Source organism: Orcinus orca, chromosome 8, assembly GCF_937001465.1.
Source record: "Orcinus orca chromosome 8, mOrcOrc1.1, whole genome shotgun sequence".
In the NCBI taxonomy this organism is placed as follows: domain Eukaryota; kingdom Metazoa; phylum Chordata; class Mammalia; order Artiodactyla; family Delphinidae; genus Orcinus; species Orcinus orca.
This window is the reverse complement of record NC_064566.1, coordinates 85,776,675-85,798,348: the sequence shown is the minus strand read 5'-3', so window position 1 is coordinate 85,798,348 and position 21,674 is coordinate 85,776,675. Positions and strand designations below refer to the sequence as shown.

Genomic DNA, 21,674 nt, shown 5'->3' with positions numbered 1-21,674 from the left:
AATAGAAAATATGAACAGACCAATCACAAGCACTGAAATTGAAACTGTGATTAAAAATCTTCCAACAGGGTGCAATGGGTAAGACTCTGTGTTCCCAATGCAGGGGGGCCCAGATTCAACCCCTGTTCACAGAACTAGATCCCACATGCAGGCCACAACTAAGAAGCCCACATGCCGCAAATAAACCAAGCAGAGCCAAACTAAATAATAAGTAAATAAAAAAATAAATAAAATCTTCCAGCAAAGAATTTGCATGGCTTCACATGCAAATTCTACCAAACATTTAGAGAAGAACTAACACCTACCCTTCTCAAACTCTCCCAAAATATAGCAGAGGAGGAACACTGAAACTTATTCTACAAGCCACCATCACCCTGATACCCAAACTAGGCAAAGATATCACAAAAAGAGAAAATTACAGGCCAATATCACTAATGAACATAGATGCAAAAATCCTCAACAACATACTAGCAAACAGAATCCAACAGGACATTAAAAGGATCATACACCATGATCAACTGGGGTTTATCCCAAGGATGCAAGGATTCTTCAAATCAATCAATGTGATACACCATATTAACAAACCGAAGGACAAAAACCATGATAATCTCGATAGATGGCGAAAAAGCTTTTGGCAAAATTCAACACCCATTTATGATAAAAACTCTCCAGAAAGTGGACATAGAGCGAACCTACCTCAACTTAATAAAAGCTGTATATGACAAACCCACAGCAAACATCATTCTCAATGGCAAAAAACTGAAAGCATTTACTCTAAGATCAGGAAAAGACAAGGGTGCCCACTCTCACCACTATTATTCAACATAGTTTTGGAAGGTATAGCCATGGCAATCAGGGAAGAAAAAGAAATAAAAGGAATACAAATTGGAAAAGAAGAAGTAAAACTGTCACTGTTTGTAGATGAAATGATACTATACATAGAAAATCATAAAGATGCCACCAGAAAACTACTAGAGCTAATCAATGAATTTGGCAAAGCAGCAGGATACAAAATTAATGCACAGAAATCTCTTGCATTCCTATACACTAACAATAAATCAGAAAGAGAAATTAAGGAAATGCTCCCATTTACCACAGCAACAAAAAGAATAAAATACCTGGGAATAAACCTACATAAGGAGGCAAAAACCTACATGCAGGAAACTATAAGACAGTGATGAAAGAAATCAAAGACGATACAAACAGATGGAGAGATTTATTATGTTCTTGGATTGGAAGAATCAACATTGTGAAAATGACTATACTACCCAAAGCAATCTACAGATTCAGTGCACTCCCTATCAAATTACCAATGGCATTTTTCACAGTACTAAAACAAGAAATTTTACAATTTGAATGTAAACAAAAAAGACCCCGAATACCCAAAGCAATCCTGCAAAAGAAAAACGGAGCTGGAGGGATCAGGCTACCGGACTTCAGACTATACTATAAAGCTACAGTAATCAAAACAGTATGGTACTGGCATAAAAACAGAAATATAGATCAACAGAACAGGAGAGAAAGCCCAGAGATAAACCCATGCACATATGGTCACCTTATCTTTGACAAAGGAGGCAAGAATATACAATGGGGAAAAGACGGCCTCTTCAGTAAGTGGTGCTGGGAAAACTGGAGAGCTACATGTAAAAGAATGAAAATAGAGCACTTCCTAACACCATACACAAAAATAAACTCAAAATGGATTAAAGATCTAAATGTAAGGACAGACACTATAAAACTCTTAGAGGAAAACATAGGCAGAACACTCTATGACATAAACCACAGCAAGATCTTTTTTGGTCCACCTCCTAGAGTAATGGAAATAAAAACAAAAATAAACAAATGGCACCTCATGAAACTGAATAGATTTTGCACAGCAAAGGAAACCATAAACAAGATGAAAAGACAACCCTTGGAATGGAAGAAAATATTTGCAAACAAAGCTACTGAAAAAAGATTAATCTCCAAAATATACAAGCAGCTCCTGCAGCTCAGTATCAAAAAACAAACAACTCTAACCAAAAATGGGCCGAAGACCTAAAGAAACATTTCTCCCCAGAAGACATACAGATTGCCAACAAACACATGAAAAGATGCTCAACATCATTAACTGTTAGAGAAATGCAAATCTAAACCACAAGGATGTATCACCTCACACCGGTAAGGATGGCCATAATCAAAAAATCTAGAAACAGTAAATGCTGGAGAGGGTGTGGAGAAAAGGGAACCCTCCTGCAGTGTTGGTGGGAATGTAAATTGATACAGCCACTATGGTGAACAGTATGGGGGTTTCTTAAAAAACTAAAAATAGAACTACCGTTTGACCCAGCAATCCCCCTACTGGGCATATACCCTGAGAAAACCAATTCAAAAAGAGGCATGTACCTCAGTGTTCATTGCAGCACTACTTACAATAGCCAGGACATGGAACCAACCTAAATGTCCATCGGCAGATGAATGGATAAAGAAGATGTGGCACATATATACAATGGAATATGACTCAGCCATAAAAAGGAATGAAATTGAGTTATTTGTAATGAGGTGGATGGACCTAGAGTCTGTCATACAAAGTGAAGTAAGGCAGAAAGAGAAAAACAAATACCGTATGCCAACACATATATATATGGAATCTAAAAAAATGGTACTGATGAACCTAGTGGCAGGGCAGGAGTAAAGATGCAGACCTAGAGAATGGACTTGAGGACACAGTGGGGGAAGGGGAAGCTGGGATGAAGTGAGAGAGTAGCACTGACATATATACACTACCAAATGTAAAATGGATGGCTAGTGGGAAGCAGCTGCATAGCACAGGGAGATCAACTCGATGCTCTGTGACAATCTAAAGGGGCAGGATAGGGAGGGTGGGAGCGAGGTTGGAGAGGGAGGGGATATGGGGATACATATAGCTGATTCACTTTGTTTTACAGCAGAAACTAACATCACATTGTGAAGCAATTATACTTGAATAAACACATAAAAAAATTTTTTTTTAATTTACAAAAGAAGGGGCAATAAAGCTTAGCCACTTTATACTCGACAAACAACAGAGTAGTGAGTAAAAGTTCACCCCCCCACCGGAAAGAGGTTTCCTTATTCACTGAAAAGTATTTCACACAGGAGTAGTAACCATAAACACTTGAAAATTAGGAATCAGCTTTATCCTCCCATCAAACTCCAAGATCAGGAATGGCCTTTAGGAATTAATACAAAACTTCTATCCATTGACTGTTCAAGGAGTGTGGATCAGGATGGTGGAGTGGGAAGATCCTGAGCTCACCTCCTCCTACAGACACATCAAAACTACAACTACACACAGAATAACCATCTCTGAGAACAAACTGAAGACTAGCAGAACAGATTTTTTATAATTAAAGGATATAAGAAAAAGCCATACTGAGACTGGTAGTAAGGGCAGAGACATAGTCTAGTCAAAACCTACACCCATGATACAGTGACACACAAGCAGGAGGGATGTCACAAATATGGAGGTCTCCCCTGAGGAGCCATGACTCCAAGCCCCACATCAGGTTCCCCAGCCTGGGAAACTTGGACCAGGAAGATCAGCTACCATTACATCTGGCTCTGAAAAGTCATGGAGCTTACGTCTGGGAGAGCTGGAGGAAGACTGTGGGAAACCGAGACTCCTCTTGAAGGGCTTATGTACAAACTCACTCACTCCAAGTCCCAGCACAGAGGCAGCAGCTTAAAAAGCACATGGGTGAGGATCTAGGGGAAGATGGCAGAAGAGTAAAATGCAGAGATCACCTTCCTCCCCACAGATATATCAGAAATACATCTACACGTGGAACAACTCCTACAGAACACCTACTGAATGCTGGCAGAAGACCTCAGACCTCCCAAAAGGCAAGAAACTCCCCACGTACCTGGGTAGGGCAAAAGAAAAAAGAATAAACAGAGACAAAAGGATAGGGACGGGACCTGCACCAGTGGGAGGGAGCTGAGGAGGAAAGGTTTCCACACACTAGGAAGCCCCTTCGCGGGCGGAGACTGCGGGTGGCGGAGGGGGAAAGCTTCGGAGCCACGGAGGAGAGCGCAGCAACAGGAGTGCAGAGGGCAAAGCGAAGAGATTCCCACACAGAGGATCGGTGCCGACCAGCACTCCCCGGCCCGAGAGGCTTGTCTGCTCACCCCCCAGGGCAGGAGGGGCTGGGAGCTGAGGCTCGGGCTTCGGTCGGAGCTCAGGGAGACAACTGGCGGCGTGAACACAGCCTGAAGGGGTTAGTGCACCACGGCTAGCCGGGAGGGAGTCTGGGGAAAAGTCTGGACCTGCTGAAGAGGCAAGAGACTTTTTCTTCCCTCTTTGTTTCCTGGTGCGCGAGGAGAGGGGATTAACAGCACTGCTTAAAGGAGCTCAAGAGACGGGCGCGAGCCACGGCTAACAACTCGGACCCCAGAGACGGGCGTGAGATGCTAAGGCTGCTGCTGCCGCCACCAAGAAGCCTGTGTGCGAGCACAGGTCACTATCCACACCTCCCTTCCCGGGAGCCTGTGCAGCCCGCCACTAATAGGGTCCCGGAATCCAGGGACAACTTCCCCGAAAGAACGCACGGCGCACCTCAGGCTGGTGCAACGTCACGCCGGCCTCTGCCACCGCAGGCTCGCCCCACACTCCGTACCCCTCCCTCCCCCCGGCCAGTGTGAGCCAGAACCCCCGAATCAGCGGCTCCTTTAACCCCGTCCTGTCTGAGCGAAGAACGGACGCCCTCGGGCAACCTACATGCAGAGGCAGGGCCAAATCCAAAGCTGAGCCCCGGGAGCTGTGAGAACAAAGAAGAGAAAGGGAAATCTCTCCCAGCAGGCTCAGAAGCAGCGGATTAAAGCTCCACAATCAACTTGATGTACCCTGCATCTGTGGAATACCTGAATAGACAACGAATCATCCCAAATTAAGGAGGTGGACTTTGAGAGCAAGATTTATGATTTTTTCCCCTTTTCCTCTTTTTGTGAGTGTGTATGTGTATGCTTCTGTGTGAGATTTTGTCTGTATAGCTTTGCTTTCCCCGTTTGTCCTAGGGTTCTATCCGTGCGCATTTTGGGTTTCTTTTTAATTTAAAAATTTTTTCTTTCTTAATAATTATTTTTTTATTTTAATAACTTTGTTTTATTTTACCTTACTTTATTTTATTTTCTATTATCCTCTTTCTTTCTTCCTTCCTTCCTTCCTTCCTTTCTCCCTTTCTTTCTTTCTTTCTTTCTACTTTTTCTCCCTTTTATTCTGAGCCATGTGGATGAAAGGCTCTTGGTGCTGCAGCCAGGAGTCAGTGCTGTGCCTCAGAGGTGGGAGAGCCAACTTCAGGACACTGGTCCACAAGAGACCTCCCAGCTCCACATAATATCAAATGGTGAAAATCTCCCAGAGATCTCCATCTCAACAGCAGCACCCAGCTTCACTCAACGACCAGCAAGCTACAGTGCTGGACACCCTATGCCAAACAACTAACAAGGCAGGAACAAAACCCCACCCATTAGCAGATAGGCTGCCTAAAATCATAAGGCCACAGACACCCCAAAACACACCAATGGACGTGGACCTGTCCACCAGAAAGACAAGATCCAACATCATCCACCAGAACACTGGCACTACTACCCTCCACCAGGAAGCCTACACAACCCACTGAACCAACCTTAGCCACTGGGGACAGACACCAAAAACAATGGGAACTACAAACCTGCAGCCTGCAAAAAGGAGACCCCAAACACAGTAAGATAAGCAAAATGAGAAGACAGAAAAACACAAAGCAAATGAAGGAGCAACATAAAAACCCACCAGACCTAACAAATGAAGAGGAAATAGGCAGTCAACCTAAAAAAAGAATTCAGAATAATGATAGTAAAGATGATCCAAACTCTTGGAAATAGAATAGAGAAAGTGCAAGAAACATTTAACAAGGACCTAGAAGAACTAAAGATGAAACATGCAACGATGAACAACACAATAAATGAAATTAAAAATACTCTAGAAGGGATCAATAGCAGAATAACTGAGGCAGAAGAACGGATAAGTGACCTGGAAGACAAAATAGTGGAAATAACTACTGCAGAGCAGAATAAAGAAGAAAGAATGAAAAGAACTGAGGACAGTCTCAGAGACCTCAGGGACAACATGAAACGCACCAACATTCGAATTATAGGGGTTCTGGAAGAAGAAGAGAAAAACAAAGGGACTGAGAAAATATTTGAAGAGATTATAGTTGAAAACTTCCCTAATATGGGAAAGGAAATAGTTAATCAAGTCCAGGAAGCACAGGGAGTCCCATACAGAATAAATCCAAGGAGAAACACGCCAAGACACATATTAATCAAACTGTCAAAAATTAAATACAAAGATAACATATTAAAAGCAGCAAGGGAAAACAACATAACACACAAGGGAATCCCCATAAGGTTAAGAGCTGATCTTTCAGCAGAAACTCTGCAAGCCAGAAGGGACTTAATCACATATTTAAAGTGATGAAGGAGAAAAACCTACAACCATGATTAATCTATCCAGCAAGGATCTCATTCAGATTTGATGGAGAAATTAAAACCTTTACAGACAAGCAAAAGCTGAGAGAGTTCAGCACCACCAAACCAGCTTTACAACAGATGCTAAAGGATCTTCTTTAGGCAAGAAACACAAGAGAAGGAAAAGACCTACAATAACAAACCCAAAATAATTAAAAAATGGTAATAGGAACAGCAGTATAGATAATTATCTAAATGTTAATGGATTAAATACTCCAACCAAAAGACACAGACTGGGTGAATAGATACCAACACAAGACCTGTATATACGCTCTCTACAAGAGACTCACTTCAGAACTAGGGACACATACAGACTGAAAGTGAGGGGATGGAGAAAGATATTCCATGCAAATAGAAATCAAAAGAAAGCTGGAGTAGCAATTCTCATATCAGACAAAATAGACTTTAGAACAAAGACTATTACAGGAGACAAAGAAGGACACTACATAATGATCAAGGGATGCACCCAAGAAGAAGATATAACAATTGTAAATATTTATGCACCAAATATTGGAGCACCACAATACAAAAGGCAAATACTAACAGCCATAAAAGGGGAAATCGACAGCAACACAATCATAGTAGCAGACTTTAACACCCCACTTTCACCAATGGACAGATCATCCAACATGAAAATAAATAAGGAAACATAAGCTTTAAATGATACATTAAACAAGATGGACTTAATTGATATTTAGAGGACATTCCATCCAAAAACAACAGAACACACATTTTTCTCAAGTGATCATGGAATACTCTACAGAATAGATCATATCTTGGGTCACAAATCAAGCCTTGGTAAATTTAAGAAAATTGAAATTGTATCAAGTAGCTTTTCTGACCACGCTATGAGACTAGATATCAATTACAGGAAAACATCTGTAAAAAATACAAACACATGGAGGCTAAACAATACACTACTTAATAATGAAGTGATCACTGAAGAAATCAAAGAGGAAATTAAAAAATACCTAGAAACAAATGACAATGGAGACACAACGACCCAAAACCTATGGGATGCAGAAAAAGCAGCTCTAAGAGGGAAGTTTATAGCAATACAGTCCTACCTTAAGAAACAGGAAACATCTCAAATAAACAACCTAAACTTGCACCTAAAGCAATTAGAGAAAGAAGAATAAAAAAACCGCAAAGTAGGCAGAAGGAAAGAAATCATAAATATCAGATCAGAAATAAATGAAAAAGAAATGAAGGAAACGATGCAAAGATCAATAAAATTAAAAGCTGGTTCTTTGAGAAGATAAACAAAATAGATAAACCATTAGCCAGACTCATCAAGAAAAAAAGGGCGAAGACTCCAATCAATAGAATTAGAAATGAAAAAGGAGAAGTAACAACTGACACTGCAGAAATACAAAAGATCATGGGAGGTTACAACAAGCAACTCTATGCCAATAAAATGGACAACCTGGAAGAAATGGACAAATGCTTAGAAAGGCACAACCTGCCAAGGCTGAATCAGGAAGAAATAGAAAATATGAACAGACCAATCACAAGCACTGAAATTGAAACTTTGATTACAAATCATCCAAAAAACAAAAGCCCAGGACCAGATGGCTTCACAGGCGAATTCTATCAAACATTTAGAGAAGAGTTAACACCTATCCTTCTCAAACTCTTCCAAAATATAGCATAGAGAGGAACACTCCCAAACTCATTCTACAAGGCCACCATCACCCTGATACCAAAACCAGACAAGGATGTCACAAAGAAAGAAAACTACAGGCCAATATCACTGATGAACATAGATGCAAAAATCCTCAACAAAATACTAGCAAACAGAATCTAAAAGCACATTAAAAGGATCATACACAATGATCAACTGGGGTTTATTCCAGAAATGCAAGGATTGTTCAATATACAAAAATCAATGAATGTGATACACCATATTAACAAATTGAAGGAGAAAAACAATATGGTAATGTCAATAGATGCAGAGAAAGCTTTCGACAAACTTCAACACCCATTTATGATAAAATCCCTGCAGAAAGTAGGCATAGAGGGAACTTTCCTCAACATAATAAAGGCCACATATGACAAACCCACAGCCAACATCGTCCTCAATGGTGAAAAACTGAAAGCATTTCCACTAAGATCAGGAACAAGACAAGGTGGCCCACTCTCACCACTCTTATTCAACATAGTTTTGGAAGTTTTAGCCACAGCAATCAGAGAAGAAAAGGAAATAAAAGGTATCCAAATCAGAAAAGAAGAAGTAAAGCTGTCACTGTTTGCAGATGACATGATACTATACATAGAGAATCCTAAAGATGCTACAAGAACACTACTAGAGCTTATCAATGAATTTGGTAAAGTAGCAGGATACAAAATTAATGCACAGAAATCTCTCTCATTCCTATACACTAATGATGAGAAATCTGAAAATGAAATCAAGAAAACACTCCCATTTACCATTGCAAGAAAAAGAATAAAATATCTAGGAATAAACCTACCTAAGGAGACAAAAGGCCTGTATGCAAAAATTATAATACACTGATGAAAGAAATTAAAGATGATACAAATAGATGGAGAGATATACCATGTTCTTGGATTGGAAGAATCAACATTGTGAAAATGACTCTACTACCCAAAGCAGTCTACAGGTTCAATGCAATCCCTATCAAACTACCACTGGCATTTTTCACAGAACTAGAACAAAAAATTTCACAAATTGTACAGAAACACAAAAGACCCCGAATAGCCAAAGCAATCTTGAGAATGAATAATGGAGCTGGAGGAATCAGGCTCCCTGACTTCAGACTATACTACAAACCTACAGTAATCAAGACAGTATGCTACTGGCACAAAAACAGAAAGATAGATCAATGGAACAGGATAGAAAGCCCAGAGATAAACCCACGCACATATGGTCACCTTATCTTTGATAAAGGAGGCAGGAATGTACAGTGGAGAAAGGACAGCCTCTTCAATAAGTAGTGCTGGGAAAACTGGACAGGACATGTAAAAGTATGAGATTAGATCACTCCCTAACACCATACACAAAAATAAGCTGAAAATGGATTAAAGAGCTAAATGTAAGGCCAGAAACTATCAAACTCTTAGAGGAAAACATAGGCAGAACACTCTATGACATAAATCACAGCAAGATGCTTTTTGACCCACCTCCTAGGGAAATGGAAATAAAAACAAAAATAAACAAATGGGACCTAATGAAACTTCAAACGTTTTGCACAGCAAAGGAAATCATAAACAAGATGAAAAGACAACACTCAGAATGGGAGAAAATATTTGCAAATGAAGCAACTGACAAAGGATTAATCTCCAAAATTTAGAAGCAGCTCATGCAGCTCAATAACAAAAAAACAAACAACCCAATCCAAAAAGGGGTAGAAGACCTAAATAGACATTTCTCCAAAGAAGATATACAGACTGCCAACAAACACATGAAAGAATGCTCAACATCATTCATCATTAGAGAAATGCAAATCAAAACTACAATGAGATATCATTTCACACCAGTCAGAATGGCCATCATCAAGAAATCTAGAAACAATAAATGCCGGAGAGGGTGTGGAGAAAAGGGAACACTCTTGCACTGCTGGTGGGAATGTGAATTGGTACAGCCACTATGGAGAACAGTATGGAGGTTCCTTAAAAAACTACAAATAGAACTACCATATGACCCAGCAATCCCACTACTGGGCATATACCCTGAGAAAACCATAATTCAAAAAGAGTCATGTACCAAAATGTTCATTGAAGCTGTATTTACAATAGCTTGGAGATGGAAACATCCTATGTGTCCATCACCGGATGAATGGATAAAGAAGATGTGGTACATATATACAATGGAATATTACTCAGCCATAAAAGGAAACGAAACTGAGCTATTTGTAATGAGGTGGATAGACCTAGAGTCTGTCAGACAGAGTCAAGTAAGTCAGAAAGAGAAAGACAAATACCATATGCTGAAACATATATATGGAATTTAAGAGAAAAAAAATGTCATGAAGAACCTAGGGGTAAGACAGGAATAAAGACACAGACCTACTAGAGAATGGACTTGAGGATATGCGGAGGGGGAAGGGTGAGCTGTGACAAAGCGAGAGAGTGGCATGGACATATATACACTACCGAATGTAAAGTAGCTAGCTAGTGGGAAGCAGCCGTATAGCACAGGGAGATCAGCTTGGTGGATTGTTACCACGTAGAAGGGTGGGATAGGGAGGGTGGGAGGGAGGGAGATGCAAGAGGGAAGAGATATGGTAACATATGTATATGTATAACTGATTCAATTTGTTATAAAGCAGAAACTAACACACCATTGTAAAGCAATTATACTCCAATAAAGATGTTAAAATAATAAATAAAAAATAAAGTAATAAAAAAATAAAGGGATCCTGACTGTCTAAGAGTTTACTACATTCTGTTTTAATATTAAGCATCTATAACCTTAATGTAAGTTAATGGGTTTGTTTGAAATTGTGTTGAATAAACAAGGTGGGGGAGGAGAGGAGCATCAACTTGGTAAGCCTAGGCATGCTGGGTGCATTCACAGTTTGGCTGAAATTTAAATGCATATGATGCAACTCCACTGTATTCCATGGGCCCAGTTGCTGGATTTCAAGGAGCCTGTAACTGACAAAGCATTAACATGTAAATGTTAACTTTAAGAATAAATATACCTGCATTTCATTGATGTGTTCAATAAATATTTACGAGCATTTACTATGTGCCAGCTATGAAAAATCTCAGTTGCTGCTCAAAAGGAGTTTACAGTCTAGAGATAAGAGAGACAATCACTAAGTATCATGACAAAATAATGTCCAAAAAGTAGAGTAGAGCAGAAAGGAAAAATGCCTAAATCTCCTGAAGAAGGCAGGAAAGGCTTCAAAAAGGAAATGGTGCTAAGAAGTAATGAAGATAGGACATTCTAGGCAGAAGGAAAGTTTGTGTAAAAGTAAATATGGAGAATGTGACAATTTTAACTGATCTCCATGGGCTGGAAATAATGGTAAATTGTTTCATAATATTTTATTCATAAGAAAAAAACTTGACTACTGGGACTACAGTGAGGTTTTATAGAAACTAGCAGGAAATTAACAATACTCTATATCTGCCAATGGTTATGCAACTATCTGTTCTGTTTCTTTAAGTAACCACTATAACAGGGAACTAACTGGATAAGAAGGGCAATTTTAGGAGAAAGTATTTACTTGCAACTTCTATTTTAGCTTTTAGGGCTCTCAAATGTGAATACTCTTGACCGCCTTGGAAATGAGGGGACAGTATGGCCTTATGCTTAAGGGTCAAGGCTCTTTTAGAGTCCAGTGAAGTAGGGACTTCCCCCGTGGTCCAGTGGGTAAGACTTTGCACACCCAATGCAGGGGGCCCAGGCTCGATCCCTGGTCGGGGAACTAGATCCCGCATACATGCCACAACTACGAGTTCACATGCCGCAACGAAGATCCCACGTGTCACAACTAAGACACGGTGCAGCCAAAATAAATAAATAAATATTAAAAAAAAAAAAGTTCAGTAAAGTAGATTTGAGTCTGGGCTTGCCATATCCTTAGCTCTGTGATCTTGCGGAAGTTGCATAATCTTTCCTCATCTTGGAAATGGCGACAATACCAGTTACCTCATAGCACTGTTTATGAGGATTAAAGAAATAATGTATGTGAAGCCTTTAATTACAGTATTTGTAACAGAGTAGGCAGTCAATGAATGATAGCAGCTACTAGTTACTATTATGCTTTACATTGACCATGAAAGTTATACTCCAAACTAATGTCATTATTACAATTCCTATTTATTCTGGAGGAAAAAAAAAATGGGTACTGTTTTTTAAATCTTTTGGTAAGTTTAACATTGATGCTATGGAAACTTTCAATGTTACCTGGGTTACAGTCCTTAGTAAGTGTTGAGATTGTGACTGAGAGTAGTATTAATAACGTCATTTTATTATATTTTAAAATGCGACACCTTAAATAAAATAAATCTAACAAAACTCTAAACTACTTTCAGTGCTCTTTGGTATTTCCTGTATTGTTATAGAGAGGGTTTAAAGCAGAATGAAAAGCACACACAAAACACTCAGAGACCTAGGGTCTAGCCCTATTTTGCTATTAATTAACTGTATAACACTGGAAGAATCACCTATTCATTAAAGGCCTCCACTTTCTCACCTGTTAAAGAATGATTAGGAATATTACTTTCCTCTTTAAAAGTTTATACTCTTGGGAGAGGTGGGAATGGAGAGTTGCTGTTTAAGGGGCACAGAATTTCAGTCCAGGACTATGAGAGTGTTCTGGAAATGGATAGTGGCAGTTGTTCACAGCAATGTGAATATAATTAATGCTGCCAAACGGTACACATAAAAATTGTTAAAAAATAGTAAATTTTATGATATATTTTACCACTATAAAGAATTTTACAGTCTGTGCTCTGTATCCCTTTAAGTCACTCATTCACACCCTCATTAATTCAAATATTTACTAAGTGTTTATTATGAACCAAGCACTGTGATAGGGAATACAAACAACAAGACTTAGAGCTGAGTAGGAAAAATAGACACGTGTCCAAATAAGTGCTATAAACTACCAAATGCTTCATAAAGGAGGCTGGAGTAGGAGTTGCAAAAGCAGGAGTCCATTATATCTGAGAGGGTTGGAAAAATCTTCATAAAAGACCCATAAACTGAGTCTTAAAAGAACAGCATGTATTCACCAACTGGATGATATGCATGACCACAACTGTTCCTTCTCCCATAGTTAACTTTTATTTTTTTATTTTTTATTTTTTTCTTTTTGCGGTACACAGGCCTCTCACTGTTGTGGCCTCTCCCGTTGCTGAGCACAGGCTCCAGATGCGCAGGCTCAGCGGCCATGGCTCACATGCCCAGCCGCTCCACGGCATGTGGGATCTTCCCAGACTGGGGCACGAACCCGTGTCCCCTGCATCGGCAGGCGGACTCTCAACCACTGAGCCACCAGGGAAGCCCTTTTAACTTTTAAATCTTCATGACTAGAAAAGGACAATTCTCTTACAGTGAACACTGGAAGTAACTCTTAAATAACCCAAGAGGGTTAAAAGTTCGAACCTAGTAATCCCCTTCTTCATTATCACCAAAGAAATAAAGAGAGGGAAAAAAAATTCAAAAACCACTACATTAATCTCCAAGCAACCAAACCAACACTAGAATTACAATAAAAGCTACTTGGGTTTTCATTGCTAACTCAAATAGATATTAAAGGGAAAAAGCAGGCCTTCTAAAAGACTCAATGTTGTTTATTTAAGAAGTAGAAGGACAGTTTAATGGGTCTTATTACAGCACTAAAATAACGTATTATTTGAATAGTTTGCTTAGAGAAACTGAATGAATTCATTTAGGACACCACTGAATAAGTGATTGTATCAGTGCAGCAAACGGTGCCCTGGAAGAGTTCGGAACCTTCAAATGGGAGAGCAATTTACTTCCAGGGAGCACCTTTGCTTTCACTGGGAATTGGGACTATAAACAAACTTACGTTTCCATTATCTTGTTTTTAATTTTATCAAAAGCTGTTTGGTTTGAAATAAACAATCCTCTAGAGCCCTTGAAATCCTAAACATATTAAGAACAAAGGAAGAGACTAGTTAAATATTTCAGTGTTATAAAATGCCAAAAAAGAAAAAAGGTGGTGGGGGGGGGGCGGGTAGAAGGTTTATATGAAATATATGGAATAAGGAGGTATTTCCCCACAAGTTAAAAAATACTAGTTTGGTGTCAGTCAATAAAGCACTGCCAAAAGGGAATAAATGCAAAGGCTGAAGACCTAGAAAAGTTGTGAATGACCATTACCAACATTTATCAATGTCTATTTGTAGCTCTACACGGAGAGATAACCCTTTAGCAGGTAAGCCTGTAGTAAGACATACTTTTTGTTACATATTTTGGCTCAGATCAAGGGGTCACCCAGCAATCGAGACACAGACTGCTTTCCAGTCTTAGTGTGGCGTTCTCTCCTTACTCAAGGTATTTGCTATTAGGAATTTTCTATGAATAGTTGTTAGCCTATGTACCATAGATCAGGGTTGTTTTTTAAAGAAAAAAAAAAACAGAAATAAAAGAGGTAAAAAGTAACATACAGAAACTGCATGGTGCAATAAGAATAACAGGAAATGAGGATTCAGGGAGCCTGAGTACACACAGTGGTTCTGCCATCAGAGAAGCCAGTGACGATGTTAAGTCATTTACTTGCTTTTAGCTTAATTTATTTGGGTACTTTAAAAATAACAAGTATGAATGGATGTATGTATTTAAGTAGAACCATTATTTCAAACAAAAGTTTCCCTGGAAGCTTCAGTATACATAGAGAAAAAAAGGGGGCTACTCTTATTGAAGACAAAATGGGAGCCTGGAGTCCTGCCCAAATAACCCTCCTGTATCCTGGGGGGATGGGGAGGGGGGGTGGTATACCTCTGCAGAACCCCTAGGCTACTCAATGCACTATTTAAAACTGCTGGAATAGATGAGTGGATGTTTCCATTCTTACATTTCATGGACCAGGAAAAGTTCAAAAAGATTTCAAAAGAACATAATATCAAAAAATAAATTTAGCTTTGCTTTATGAAACTATTGCTAGCCAGAGAAAAAGATATTATAAACCAGTTTTAGGAAACACCTCCAGACCATCTCTCAGGTATATTCAAGTTCTAAAATTATATAACTTCTTCTACTCCTATTGTGAAAGAACTAACCAAAACCACTTTACCTAAAACTATCTCCTAAGACTACTATTCATTAAGTACATTAATAAAGCGCCCCAGAGTCACTAAAATTTTTAAAAGCAATAAAAGAAAACAGAAAGAGAAAATCAAGTTAAAATTTACAGTGGCTACATAACATCAATGTCAAAACACACATCATTTTAATTATTTTCATATAATTTCCCCCACACCTAAAAAATAAAAACTATAAGCATCATCTGTAATATAAAGTCCAAGCAATGCTTAACTTTCCGGTGTTTAAGTGCCTCTGAGCTGTTTCCCACTCTTTGCTCCTTCACACTCAGTGTTCAGTTTTATCAACCACATACTTTATTTCTTTACATTTCTGTAAAATCCTTCCAGCCACCAGAGGTTGGTATAAGCACGTGAGATCATCAAAGTAACATGAGGAAATCTAGCTGGATAATGAGGTAAAGCTGTATTTCTAGGATTATGTAACCTCCCTGAATCCAAAAAGCAATGTGGTCTATTCATCATTGCTACAACTACTTTTCAGATCTCAGTTTAAAATTTCTAACTTATAAGAACACACAACATCCCATTAGCTAAGGTAAAAGTCAAATATTCTTTAGCAGTTCAAATATTTCAAGGCTAAGGAAATTTTTGATACCCAAAGACCTCTGTCTCTCAAATCACTAGACATTGGGTACCCTGAAAACTTTCTTAGGAGTTTCAACTTCCTATTTCTCTCCAACTCCTGACACTGCACATAATGTATTCTAGGCAGATCTTAGATCTATGTTTCAACAAAAAGTTGCATCAGCTTTCTGAGAGGTCCATTCCAACTTTATTTTACTGCACTCCAACTTCAAAGCAATTTTTCTTAGGAATACTTACTGTGTATTGGGAAGAGATAACCACCAAGCATCATTTATAAAATTGAGAACTCACAATATCTTTAAACTTTCTCTTTTCTGGGAAATAAAGATAATACTATCAACTTTTATTCTAACACATTTTTCCAATTTTTAAAGCAATACTCTGTGTCTTCTATGTTCCTCCTCCTATAACATGATGTTTGCTAAATGAAGCACAAAACAAGGTAAAAAACTGTTCTGTGAGTCTCCCTTTCTCACACTTCCAGTTTCTATGCATTGATTTCTTGAAATAGGTATAAATGGGTAAGAAAACACCTCCGGTGCTATAGTAAGTCTGCAAACACCACTTTCTTTCACCACTAAGGTATCTTTTAGGTATAGGTTCAAAGACTGAAGGATGCTCTGGATTGAAGCTGACCAGAAGGCCTCAGAAGACAACAGCCTCAAGTCACACAATGACTATGTTTAGACATATTAAAGAAAAGACAAAGTTTACTCTAAAACTAAGACATATCCATAATTTAAAGCGTGTGTGCGCATACACACACAATTGGAAAACCTGATAATTCATCTCATATATTTCTTTTTAGCTATCACAGAACTCTGGGCCATCACCTCTTTACAGAGTCCCTCCAACATCTTCTGGGTCTGTTTCCAAAGGGGCACCTGAAAAGCTGTAAGAGCCTCTATCCTCTGTCACTTTCATTTGAAAAGAAGCTGGGTGCAAAAAGGTCAGCCCAAGCTAATTCCTTGGCCTCCATGAGTCAGCTTGAATCTGTCACTGCTGTCAGTCCTTGGTGTGCTGAGGAATATTTGAGTCCTGTATACAACTCATCCTCTCATCTCTCTGCTAATATCACTCTTATAAGAGGAAATCCAAAAAAGAGGGAATATGTATATATCTATAGCTGATTCATTTTGCTGTATGGTAGAAACTAACACAACATTGTAAAGCAACTATACTCCAAAAAAAATTAATTAAAAAAAAAAAGAGGGCTGCTGTTTCTGAGCACACACAGGGCTGTGAAATGGAGGCAGAGCAATACTAAAACACCGCCTCTGTCTATTGAAAGCTCCTGGCTGAGCAGCAAAGCCATGTCAGCTGTTCTTTTCTTTGTTCCCAGTACAGTCCTTAGCACTTATACAGAAATGAGACAACCTCTTGACAAGGAAGTCCTCCTCCTTTCTTAGACATCAGGAAACAAAACACACATGACAAACAGGGGAAGGGGTGTGGAGTGGAGGGATGGGCTTGGCTTGAGAAGTTCACTTTAGAGGTCTACCCCAGTGGCAAAACCTAACTGACAGCCTTTACAGCTTTTCATTTCCCAGCTGGCACAGTATCAGGACCAAATACATACAGCAACTTATAGGGAAATAAAAGAAGAGGCACAAGAGGCAGGCTCAAGGGTGAGAGTAATTTCTTTCTTACAGCTTAAACCACTACAAAAGATGAAGCATACAGTGTCAACAAGTATAAAAAATAAACCAGATTTAGTAATATACACAAATATGCACAAATCACACAAAGGAAATACAGGGTTTTCTTTTGGCTCCAGACTGTATTGATATCTTTCATTTTATAATTTCATGTGCAGAAAGAAATAAGAGCTTCTTAGTAAAATAAAATTATTTATTTTTATGCTGAACATACAATATTCATAAATATCAACTGCTTTCATTAAAGTTAAGATTTCCTTCTTAAATTTAAATTTTTCCCGCTATAGTCCCTGAGATCTCATTTCCATGCCATGACAGTTCACATCTGCATTTTAAAAGCAAATGCGGAATCCACCACCTGATTTAGCAGTTAGGCTGCACACACTGTAGCTCTCGTTTTAGGGCACCTTTGAAGACAAAGTGATATTTAATACTAAATATAAGCAGTCTTTTCATCTTACACTGAAAAGTAATTGCTTCCCACTTCACAACTATAGCATGAGTTATCATCTCTGACTTGCTCTCTAAGTGCTATGGTCAGCATGGAAAAAAATGACAAAGAACATTACGGCTTTACTCAAGGGAGTCGGATCTTTGCTAACTGCTAAGAAGAAATGATGGCTAGTCAGGCATAGCACAATGAGATACAGCATGAGAAATGACATACATTTCTGTGCCCTGGTTTTAGGAAATCATTTCTACTAAATGTCCTCAGAATGCAGAAGCTGAACCTTCCTTGGTGTCAAACACACCAGATAAAAATTTTGGCTGCACATGGATGATGGTGTTTACAATTGTACATATATTTGAAAGAAACTGTACATATACACTTGCTGAAAATTTTTGTTTACAGAATACAGTGAAGGTGGGAGATACAGAGTGCTTTCCCCTAGGTTCTAGGAGTTGAAGCAACCAATACTTTCAGGGTTATCTATTAGCAAGTTGGGTTCACACAGGCTGTCTCTCTAGTCTGAAGATGACATAGAATAAAAGCCTATCAGGCCTGGCCCACAGAGTCAACCATCTCCTACACTTAATACAAAACATAATGGAAAAAGATGGTGAGGGTAGGAGGGCAAAGCCCAACAAACAAATTATCTTATGTATTTTTCATCCTGCACCACAGAGGAAACAAATGAATATGAAAAAGCAAATGATACACATACACGGACTTAAATCCAATTCAAATGACATGATGTATAAATAAATATAAATTGCATCTGGAAAAGAAGAGTATTTAAATTCCATTCAATGTTACAAACATTCTTCTCATTAAAATATAAACCCTTACCTTTGCTTGTTTCTTACTGGCTTCTCTTCTGGCTTCCCTTTCTTTCAGTCTTTTCTCCTACAGGAAGAGGGGGAAAATTAATAAGTTTTCATAATCATTAAGTATGTGTCAAACAGATCTGGAATCAAATTACAGTTAGACCATTTACTAGCTGTGCAGTTTTGGGCAACTTATTCGCTACCTCTCATTTTCTCATCTAAACATGGAGATAACAGGACCACACATTTCATAAAGTTGGTATAAGAACTATATAAAACAACATAAATGCTTGTTAGCACAATGTCTGACATATGACTGGTTCACAGTGTTGGCTATTAAAATAAAAAGGAAGAAATGCAGTAATGATTATTTCCCTTTTCCTCTAAAAGCAGAATTTATAAAGGATATGAAATCCTCATCCTTGGGGTTCTCAGAAAAGTGGCAATATTTTTCTCAAAACAAAAACAATGGAAGATTATTCTTATAAGCACCTTATTTTACTGAATTGTTTTATAATTTCCCCATTAGTTTTCCAATAATCATAAAACAGGCAGAAAATACAGCACTAATGTTTCCAAAATAAGAAAATTAAATATGTATATTAATAAAATTCAAAACAACAAAATGAAGCTAAAGTTGAAAAAACTTTTGTTTTAAATAAAACACCTCTTTTCCTCTTCAAAAAATAAAGTGGTAAAACAATATAGAGGCTAGTCTCAATCCAGAATTCATAGCTAACTATTTTAAATTTAATGAACTACTAGGTCAATGTAAAAAGTGAATAAACAGCAAATAGTTCTTTCATGAAACTGCGACCATGATTCACTCTTACATTAAATATCCACTAACATGAGAATTAACAATTTTTTCAGTCTGGACAATCTATCATTATCACTATGCTTCATGCATAGCTTTCTCCAGATTGAAGAACCAATTCTAATACATACTCTAGAGACAGACCTGAGGCTGCTCTGTTGCTCACAGCTCTGAGAAGGACAAGAAACTGCTACAATCCACACTATACACCCTATCTAGGTTTACAGACTTCTTTTTAATAAAGTGAGAACATAAATGTTAAAAGTTTCAAAGGGGGTTAAGTACTAATTAATGCAAAGAGGAAGGGAGTCCAGAGAACTTATAGATTCAGTTTTTATAGCTTCAGATTGCACAGCAGGAAAGCTAAATTCTAAGTGAAACTAACAAAAATTCAAATTCAAATGGCAACTGTTCATGTGTCATACCCCTGAATAATGCATAATGTTAAATTATTCTTTTCTGTGATTATTATTCTTTTTCTACACTAGTTTTGGAGAAAATGGATTACTTTGACTTCCAAATAAAACATACAACTAAAAGAGCACGTAAAACTTAAACAATGTGCAATTATACAGAGAAACATTCTAAAGATTATTTGGAAGTTCCAGGATCAAGGTCAGGAGAAAAGGAAAGATGAAGAAATCAAAACTAAGAACCTGTTGTCAAACACATTCTTTTCATTGTCAAAGAGCTTAGTAAGTGAGAGACTGATCTCAAACCTGGGTCTCCCCGTATGCCAAGTCTAGTGCCTTTTTTGGATACACTCTAAAAAAAATTAAAAGTCAGGATTTGGAGAATTTAACAGGTGTGACTTTAATAACAGAAAAAAATAAACTTACTGTCATTTTACCAAGCAGCCAATGAATGCAATAGTTATTAAGATACTATACATGAATTGGTTCTCTAATGAGCTTATGAGAGTTGTTCTGCCACTAAAGTGAAATAATTTCAGTGTGTCCTCATCTGTGGGAGGGGGAAAAAGTTAATGGATGGCAGTTTGTAAACATCTGCACCCAAATTTTTCACAAAAGTTGGCACCAATTACTGATTCTCTATGAGTATTAGCAGACTACAAAATAAATGGAAGTAGCAAAATAATATTAAAGAAAAAAATTTTAAACCACTGACCATAATTATGCTTAGCTTGAGAGGTGGCTTTAGTTTGTGGATGGATGTATTTGTAATTTTCTCTCTCTTCTCTCTTTCACACATACACAATTTAGTTTCATTTTCCACACAAAGTTTTCATGTATGGAAAGTAAAATTAAGCAGAACAGTATTTTATGTTAGTCTACAAAGATCACAGTAACTTTTTTTTTTTTTTTCCGGTACACAGGCCTCTCACTGTTGTGGCCTCTCCCATTGCGAAGCACAGGCTCTGGACGTGCAGTCCCAGCGGCCATGGCTCACGGGCCCAGCCGCTCCGCAGCATGTGGGATCCTCCCGGACCGGGGCACGAACTCATGTCCCCTGCCTCGGCAGGCGGACTCTCAACCACTGCGCCACCAGGGAAGCCCCACAGTAACTTCTGAGTGTTGCACTGCTTAAACTAATTTTAAAACTACAGCTACATAAAATGTCAAATAACTAGAGAGTGACAAAACTTTACTTTTATACATATGTATCTGTTCATTAGCACATTATTGCTATTGTTATTTTCTTACTAACAGTAGAAGCACTGAATTATTAAGGATCAGCAGTGTGCTAAGCATTTTACATATATTTTTAATTCTATGTAACAAAACTTTTGAGGTATGATCATTCCCATCTTATAGATGAAAAAGTTGAAGATCAAAGTCATGAAGTAACTTTCCTGATGTCACACAGCCAGTGTGATAGAGCTGAGACTAAAATTGGGTCTATGGAGTCAACACCACATGGAGTCAACTCCCTCAGCTCCAGCACACGTCTGTACCTCTTCTCTCCTCCATGAGAAAGTTTACGCAGCTTTGTTAGATGAACGGTTTTTTTTTGTTTGTTTGTTCGTTTTTGCGGTACGCGGGTCTCTCACTGTTGTGGCCTCTCCCGTTGCGGAGCACAGGTTCCGGACGCGC

The 21,674-nt window shown here is 38.4% G+C and overlaps 1 protein-coding gene across 1 annotated transcript in view; it reads right to left on the bottom strand.

Moving 5' to 3' along the window:
* Positions 1 to 21,674, bottom strand: part of DDX10 (DEAD-box helicase 10) — a 288,366-nt gene that overhangs the window by 87,901 nt on the left and 178,791 nt on the right. The window contains exon 16 of the mRNA XM_004282265.3: positions 18,826 to 18,882. Coding sequence (XP_004282313.1) covers positions 18,826 to 18,882 — 57 coding nt within the window. The remainder of the gene's footprint in view (positions 1 to 18,825; positions 18,883 to 21,674) is intronic.